The 8,749-nt window shown below is 43.8% G+C and overlaps 1 protein-coding gene across 1 annotated transcript; it reads left to right on the top strand.

Moving 5' to 3' along the window:
* The first annotated feature begins 5,348 nt into the window (after positions 1 to 5,348).
* LOC135239882 (proteinase-activated receptor 1-like) lies at positions 5,349 to 6,382 on the top strand. Its single transcript, XM_064308867.1, has one exon. It carries the CDS (start codon positions 5,429 to 5,431, stop codon positions 6,380 to 6,382), a length of 954 nt encoding a protein of 317 aa, XP_064164937.1. The 5' UTR covers positions 5,349 to 5,428.
* Positions 6,383 to 8,749: the final 2,367 nt, after the last annotated feature.

The raw sequence follows: 8,749 nt of genomic DNA, 5'->3' as shown, positions 1-8,749 counted from the left end.
TGGCAATGCCTTTATTTGCCGTCACAGCAGTCAAACGGTTCTTATAATTGCCAACAAGCTTTTTGCACGTCTCTACTGGGATTTTGGACCACTCCTCTTTTGCGAAGATCTCCAGGTCCTTGAGGTTGGAAGGCTTCCTTGCCATCACTCTGGTCTTTAGTTCCCTCCACAGATTCTCAATGGGAATCAGGTCTGGCTGGGCCACTCCAAAACGTTGATGTTGTTTTCTGTTAACCATTTATTGACCTCTTTGTATGTTTCGGATCATTGTCTTGTTGGAAGGTCCAGTGCTGCCCAAGGCCAAGTTTTTCTGCAGACTGCCTGATGTTTTCCTCCAGAATCTTAATGTAATAATCTTTTCTCATGATGCCGTTTACTTTGACAAGGTTGCCTGGCCCATTGGCTGAAAAACAGCCCCAAAGCATTACATTCCCACCACCATGCTTGACCATGGGGAGGGTGTTCTTGGGGTTGAATGCTTCTCCTTTCTTTCGCCAAAGGAAAGCCACGTCCCTGTGTCCAAACAACTCCATTTTCATCTCATCCGACCACAGAATTGGTGACCAAAAGATTTCTTCTTTGTCCAGGTGAGCTTTTGCGAAGGCTAGGCAAGCTTTTGTGTGCCTGTCTTGGAGAAGTGGAGTCCTCCTTGGTCGGCGTCCATGGAGGCCAGCCTTGTGCAGTATCTGGCTGGAGTGTCTGCCTTGAGATGTTGGTACCAGAATTGCTCAGATTCTTCAGGATGGCCTTAGTGGTGATCCTTGGATTCTTCTTGGCTTCTCGCACTACCGTTCTTGCCAGCGCAGGGGTCACTTTTGGCTTCCTACCATGCCCTTTGAGATTTTTCACAGTGTGGAACTCCTTGTACTTTTTGATGATGATTTGCACTGTGGCCACTGGCACTTGAAAACACTTGGATATGGCTTTGTAACCTTTCCCCTTCTTGAGCAGCCACAATGCGCAACCGGAGGTCCTCACTAAGCTCTTTGGTTTTAGCCATGACTTGCAATTGACTATAAATTGACTAAAGAACAACTGCATCAGCTGTTCTCAATTTATAGTTGATTAGAATGCTCTAGAACATGGTAGAAATTACCAGGACCATTTGGAATGGTATAGAAGCTTGCATTTCCTCAAAAATTTGCGACAATTTCAAGGGGTATGAATAATTTTGGACATGGCATTTTTTGTAAAAATGTTTTTTTAAAAACATAGAAATTTAATCATTAATATCTCTAACACAATGTCTTACTGTCTTCTTAACAGACACTTATCCACAGTGACATAGTTCAAGAACATCAGTGACACTGTCAGGAATATAAAAGTGCAATATAACTGTGGGGTGGGGATGGCTGGTTTAAGCAGCCACACCTGCCCTGGGTCAAGCTAATTAGACCTGGCCAATTGGATAATTGGTGAAGAATTAGATAATTGGCCAGGCTAATTGGACCCAGGAACAGGAGTGGCTGCACCTGTGCGTAGTGAGGTAATCACTGCGCACAGGTTAAATCTGCCATCCCCACCCACACCAGGTAGCTCTCTGTCATGACAGGGTTTAACATCTGCTCATTTGGCTATACCATCTTGCCAAACCCTCGTGGAATAAATGTGGACTGCTTGAACATCATCTCCCTGTGTCTCTGTGCTGGAGGGCCCCAAGGAAAGCCACTTCGGTGGCCTGTGGCAGGCGTGTTTGCCACAGTGGCGCCCAACGTGGGGCTCCTCCGGCACAGCAAAGAGGCACAGGAGGGCCAGCCAGGAAGCACACTGGAGGAGGGGCGGCTGGGGTGTTCCCGACAGGGCTTCGGGTGGATCCTCCGGGCCAAAAATGGGGAGCTGAAGATGACCAGGGAGGGGAAGGAGGCAATCCTCAGCTGGGATGCTGAGGAGCTGCACCTGGCCGAGAAGGCAGGTCAGCGACGGGCGGTGCACGAGAGGTGGTCGCGCCGTGAGCTGGACTTGGCCGGGAAGGCGGGTCAGCCACGGGCGGCGCACGAGCGGTGGCCGCGCCGTTTTGCTTCCTTTCTCGTCCGTTTTGGTTGTTTTTAGTTCTTTTGTTTTGGCCTGGTTGGTTTGCCCGGAGCCCATGAGGGGATAAGCCTGCAGCCGCCTGCCAGCAGAGCCGACTGGCGGCCACCACAGCCACGAGGGTTCCTGGTCCCCAGCACCACACGGCCAGTCCACCAGCCCACCAGCCCAGCCTCCCCACCACAGCCCCTGGAACAGCCCAAGCCGGTGACGCCCCCACCAGCCAGCAGAGCAGCCCAGGACTTCCTGTGCTCCGGGAGGGAGGAGGAAGAAGGGCTGCCTTGTCGTCAGAAGGAGGGGCACAGCATGTACTGGACTGTTCCGGGGCCACCCACCCTGACTTTTTTTTTTAGCGTGTTTAGAGTTTATTTTTATTTGTCTTTTGCTTTGTTGGGAGTGCAGGGGGGGGGGGGGGGGGGGGGGTAGGCTTCGGCCAGTGATTCTCCCTGGCCTCAGTTTGGCGTTGGGGGTATGTGGGGTGGGGATGGCTGGTTTAAGCAGCCACACCTGCCCTGGGTCAAGCTAATTAGACCTGGCCAATTGGATAATTGGTGAAGAATTAGATAATTGGCCAGGCTAATTGGACCCAGGAACAGGAGTGGCTGCACCTGTGCGTAGTGAGGTAATCACTGCGCACAGGTTAAATCTGCCATCCCCACCCACACCAGGTAGCTCTCTGTCATGACAGGGTTTAACATCTGCTCATTTGGCTATACCATCTTGCCAAACCCTCGTGGAATAAATGTGGACTGCTTGAACATCATCTCCCTGTGTCTCTGTGCTGGAGGGCCCCAAGGAAAGCCACTTCGGTGGCCTGTGGCAGGCGTGTTTGCCACAATAACCAAGAAGGCACCGCAGACAAATTTATAATCAATGTGTAAAGTTAGCTGAACAAACTAACAGTTAATAGTGTGAACAAAAAGAGAACACAGATAAATTAATCCTTACGCCTGGTCCACACCACTTACCTCGTGACGGCTACCTCACTGAACTGCTGCGGCTCGCATGCATGTGTGTGTCCACACCGCCATCATTGCTGCTGCAGCGCTGCTACAGCCAGCCCTATCTTTCTACATTGAGTTTGCCTTTGAAAATGGCCATCAATGATAGAATGTTTGATTTCATTTCATTATAAATTTAATTTATGTTTAGTTTAGACAGAAAAAGGTTAAGAAGGGTGTGCTCAATTGTAAGAAAAAAACAAAAAATTATAATATTTATATTTTTTTCATGTCTGTGACATATTCAGATATAGCCTAGACATTGAAACTATAGTGAAAGGTGTCAGTTATGTAATATTGCTGGTATGATGTCAATATGACTATCAACAGCTCTTTTCACCGTCTACTTTTTCTGAGAACCGCGTGCCTCACGCGTGAAAAATAGGCTCCATGGCGAAACTCTAGATGACGCGCCACAGCAGCGAGGCTGGAGCCGTCTCACGCAGGCTGTGTGGCTGCTCTAACCTGTTAACACGGGCGCCGAAATGAAAAGCAAGAGGTTCCGCGACCGTCACGCACACGCGAGGTAATCGGTGTGGACCGGGCCTTACACAGCAATGGCAATTACATTGCATCTACAGAAAGAAATTCAGAAAGAACGAAAGAGGGTCAGGGGAGCCACAGTGCAGTTGGTTTTTCTGTCTGTTCTTGAAGATGAGTAGATGGCTTTGAGCATTCTTTTGTTTTGTACATAACACAAATAAGCTGCAAGGTGGTCCTAGGCAGTGGTTCATGCTGCTAATGCACATTAAGAGCAGCCATTGCTTAATGACTTCCTGTGTCTTTTTAATGACAGCTAATGTTGTTAGACCACAATTATGCTAGACCACATTCATTTTTGTTCTCTTGAGACATTGAATACAGTTGTACTTCATGCACTATTTTCAAAACTGAAAGAATATAAATTATCTATCTATCTATCTATCTATCTATCTATCTATCTATCTATCTATCTATCTATCTATCTATCTATCTATCTATCTATCTATCTATCTATCTATCTATCTATCTATCTATCTGTCTATCTGTCTATCTATCTATCTATCTATCTATCTATCTATCTATCTATCTATCTATCTATCTATCTATCTATCTATCTATCTATCTATCTATCTATCAGAATGACCTTAAGATAATACCTATGAGACAGCCTACAAGTATTGCAGTTATTTTAGTGCACTTATAATCCACTGTGATACAGTGAAATGAGGAGAAAATATCCTACTGCAAGATGTAAACTAGTTTGTGTTTATTCATGTGGAAGTGCAAATAAACCATGATGCTGACATCATCTGAATGTTAACTGTGGTTGACCTGCAATTCAGAATTCAGTGCTCATTACTAGAAGCAGGCACTGGTGAATGGTCGGGCGAAACACTTCTGTCAGTTATCATATTGAACCATTTAATTTCAGTGCATCGCATATATAATAACAATAACCTCAAAACGTACATTTTTCTGGACACTGATACTTGAAGTGGAAGCTACAGCTATGTTCTTTGTTTTTTTGGTTTTGCTTTGTCTGCACTGTGCAGCTGCACAGGAGGGTAAGTGTCGTCTCTATTATCTTACCCATGTTTATTAGTTAATTGAATTGTCAGTGTAAAGGGGAGTGGGGGCAGTTAACTGAACTGTGCACAAATGTATGCATTGCAAATGTTTTGATAATGTGTTAATATTTATTTTCTAACAATGCTGATAAAGATTTACATATTCCCGAATCCACTGAATTATGTAAAAGCTTGCAAAGCATTTTAAGAGAAGAACAAAGGCTTTTTTGTTGTAAGCAGCATTGCATAAAGGTTTCATATTCAAAAGGTACATAGTGTTTTTAGTGGTTACTATTGCTAATATGCCACATCATAGAGTATTTTTTTTTTTGGTTACATTCATGTAAACAAGTTTGTATTATATTCAGTTATATAAATAAATGTTTCTGTTTGTTGAAGGGAACTGTTCATCATAAGGAAATTAATATACCATAACACTCACATTGAAAGTAATGTATATAATATAGTATATGCAGCACCGTTCATCTAACATCTGAATCATTAGTAAAGCCATTCAGGAGTGTTTTGGACAAATAATATCCTATTGAGGATTGAAGCCTTTGAATCACAAGCTCGACTATTACATTGGATTTGCACTGTTTTTGCCAAAATTAGCAGAGCTACAAAAAGCTGACATCACCACACTTCAAACAAGCATGCGTTAATGCTGCAAAAAAATTTTTTATTTCAGTGACCTTTGAGATTGTAGCATTCTCTGGGAAAGAAATACTCGAAAGGAATCCTGTGGTTAACAGCAGTGGGTCTGAAAACCTTACTGGCTACTGTAAAGTACCAGAGAAGGCGCTGTACATCACCAAAGAGGCTGAACTGTTCCTGACTGGCTCTCTGATGACCACAGTCATCCCTAGCATCTATGTCCTGGTGTTCATCACCAGCGTCCCTCTCAATGCCGCCGCCATCTTTATGTTCTCGTTCAGAGTCCGACCCAAAAAGCCGGCAGCCATCTACATGCTCAACCTGGCCACAGCCGACCTGCTGTTTGTGCTGCTGCTCCCCTTCAAGGCGTCATACCACTTCAACGGCAATGACTGGGTATACGGACCGGCCATGTGCCGCGTGGTCACCTGTGCCTTCTACTGCAACATGTATGGCTCAGTCCTCCTGATGATGAGCATAAGCGTGGATCGCTTCCTGGGTGTGGTCTACCCCATCAGATCGCTGGCCTGGCGCTGCCAGCGGAATGCGGTGGCCGTGTGCTGTGCCATGTGGCTGCTGGCTGTTGCCGGGGTGATGCCCATCCTCCTGTCAGAGCAGACCATGTGCCTGCCCGAACTGGGCATCACCACCTGCCATGATGTGCTGGACGTCAGGCAGCTCCGGGGCTACTACCTCTACTTCTTCCCTGCCTTTTCCTGTGTGTTCTTCTTCATCCCCCTCATCGTCACCACCGCCTGCTACGTGAGCATCATCCGGGTCCTGCTTCGCGCCAGTGAGTCAAAACGCTCTATCCGGGCCATAGTCATGGCGGTCATGGTGCTGACGGTCTTTGTGGTCTGCTTCACCCCATCCAACGTTCTCCTGCTGGCTCATTACATACAGTTTTCCCACCAGCACAGTGACAGCTCCTATGCTGCTTACCTGGTCTCCGTGTGCATTGGGACTGTGAACTGCTGCCTGGATCCAATCATCTACTACTTCGGCTCGTCTCAGTGCCGGGAGCAGGTGGCCCGGCTCCTCTGCCGTCAAGCCCCTCCAGGGAGTTCATCACAGAAAACTACAGAGACCAGCCAGTCGGAGACCTTCCAGGGCAGCCGGGAGAAACAATGCAAGCCAATGGCCTGACACCTCTTTAATTAAGATATTTCTGCATATATTCCCCAGGCATAAAATGGGTTCCCTCTAAATTAGATCTGTTTTTGTCTGATATGCATATTGGAAACAATGCACATTGAAAACATGCAAAATAATACATGTTTATTTAAATAATTAGTAATACATATACCTTTCAGTACTCAACTGTACTTTTACAGTACAGTTAAAACAATAATGTTCGTATTGTTGTTGCTATAGAAAATAGCCAGACTCAGTGTCTGTGTAAGGACTGTGTAAGGTATGTTCAACTGTGTCCCTCCCTCCACAGATACAGCTGATAGCAGTGAGACAGCATCTTAGTACAGTTCTAAGTATTTACTTAGGTTAATGTAGCAGTGTAGTATAATGGGTAAGGAGCCGGTCTTGTAACCCAAGGTCACAGGTTTGATTCCCAGGTATGTCACTGCTGTTGTACCCTTGAGCAGGGTACTTAACCTGCATTGCTTCAGTATACACCAATCAGCCACAACATTAAAATCACCTGCCTAATATTGTGTAGGTCCTCCTCGTGCCGCCAAAACAGCTGACCCGTCGAGTTTTTAAAATTGTGGAAATAATTCACCCTCTAACAATATCTTAGCTTTTTTATAGCAACAAGCCTTGCATGTTCCAAATGATACACATTGATTTTGCCTGCTTGAACTTCAAAAATATCAAGTCATCTTTGATGGGATGATGGCTATATCTTTTATCTTAACGAAATGCTTATTTTCTAATTGGCCACATTGCCTATGAAAGGATTGACAATAGTTATGGGGTCTGCACTGTTTCAAAATGAATGTGTACTCAACAAAGCAGATGTAATGTAAAATGTATGCAAACATGAATAAAAACAATGTACATTTTCAATGACATCATGATCTAGCATTTGTTGTTAAATCTACTGTATATTCTTATGCCACCTGTCAAGACAAACTTTTTTTAAAAAGAGCAGTCAGACAGAGCTTGTGCGATGCAAGAGTTTATCATTAAAAATAATCTCAGGATTCCTTGTGAAGTCACCACAGTTAATCTAGCTGACAGATAGCAATGCAGCTAAATATCCCAATCCCTGTTCAATTGTCCATTAGGTTTTAAACATCATGTAAAAAGTGTAGAGCTGTGTTGTTTCAAATTCCTTTACAGTAAAGCATACAGAAACGTGAATTAATATGAATACATCCAGTTGTAATGCATTTGGTTCCAAATGTTGAGTGGCTAGTATTACACCTCATTTAAAGTATGAAAAACCAAAATGAGTATATGTGTTAATGAAATTAACATCCAGAGTTGTTTCTAAAGTTATAAACTTCAGAGAAAACATAAAGAACGAAACTCTGAGGTATTATATAAGGATTTCCATTTAACTTTCAGAGAATCATGCATTATCAGTTTACCTCTATCTGCATATGAACAATGTCCATTTATCATTGTTCATTTGCAGATAGGTCTAGGAACAAACAACCAGAAACAATAGCCAGAAATTTCAAACACTAAAAGCCACAACTATTTTTCCACTGACTTCTCTCTACTCAGATGTCAGGCATGCATGTGTTTGGAGAGCTGAGGGGAGAGGGTTTAAGGTGGTCCAACCCCCCACCCCCAAAATCTAGCGCACTTGCTCGTTTCTCCAAACCTATATACTGCACCTTTCACCTCTAATTATTGGTTTCCATTTTTAGTGCAGAGGCATGGATACTTTTATTACCATTTTCTTCGACAAAAATTTTCCAGAGCAGTTTATTTCCAGGTTAATTAACACAAATTTGGAATTTCATGACCATAAACAGCAATTACATTTTATGAATTGGATGTAGCAAAGCAGCTGGTGATTCATCTAGGCAGGTAGGTTATTATTTCCTGAGTTTTACATAACAGTGTTGGGTTCTGTACAGTGCAAGCTGGTTACTCCCCAATCTGCTTTTTCACCATATGTATTCAAAGCATAGGACAACAGACTTCATATTTTACATTCTGAGGAAGAGTGATTTGGGTAACACACATTCATAACCAAACTTAAAACATACCCCTTAAAATGTTTAAAAGGTCCAAGTACTCGACATAAACAAGAATGTGTGCCAAACGTGTTACAGAACATGGCATCGATTCCATCAGGAGCAGCTCAGATGAGAAATGATGTCCTTTAAAAAGGCTCAAAAAGACACACAAAATAAGTAAATAAAACCATCTTATTACAGAAGCAATTGTTTTCAAACTGTGTAAAACTTTACACCTGGGGTGTACAAAACGAATACAACATTACCACTGATTTCACAGTGCCGAGTCAGGACATGCTGGAAACAATTAGGACTTCGGCAACAAATCTTGGTTGCTTTGCCATTGTTGTTACCTGTCTCT

The sequence above is a fragment of the Anguilla rostrata genome, chromosome 14 (assembly GCF_018555375.3).
Source record: "Anguilla rostrata isolate EN2019 chromosome 14, ASM1855537v3, whole genome shotgun sequence".
In the NCBI taxonomy this organism is placed as follows: Eukaryota; Metazoa; Chordata; class Actinopteri; order Anguilliformes; family Anguillidae; genus Anguilla; species Anguilla rostrata.
The sequence above is the reverse complement of the archived record's forward strand: the minus strand, read 5'-3'. Positions and strand labels throughout refer to the sequence as shown.

What these genes read in the sequence shown, in the direction of transcription:
- LOC135239882 (XM_064308867.1), top strand. Translation starts at nt 5,429, where the DNA reads ATGACCACAGTCATCCCTAGCATCTATGTCCTGGTGTTCATCACCAGC.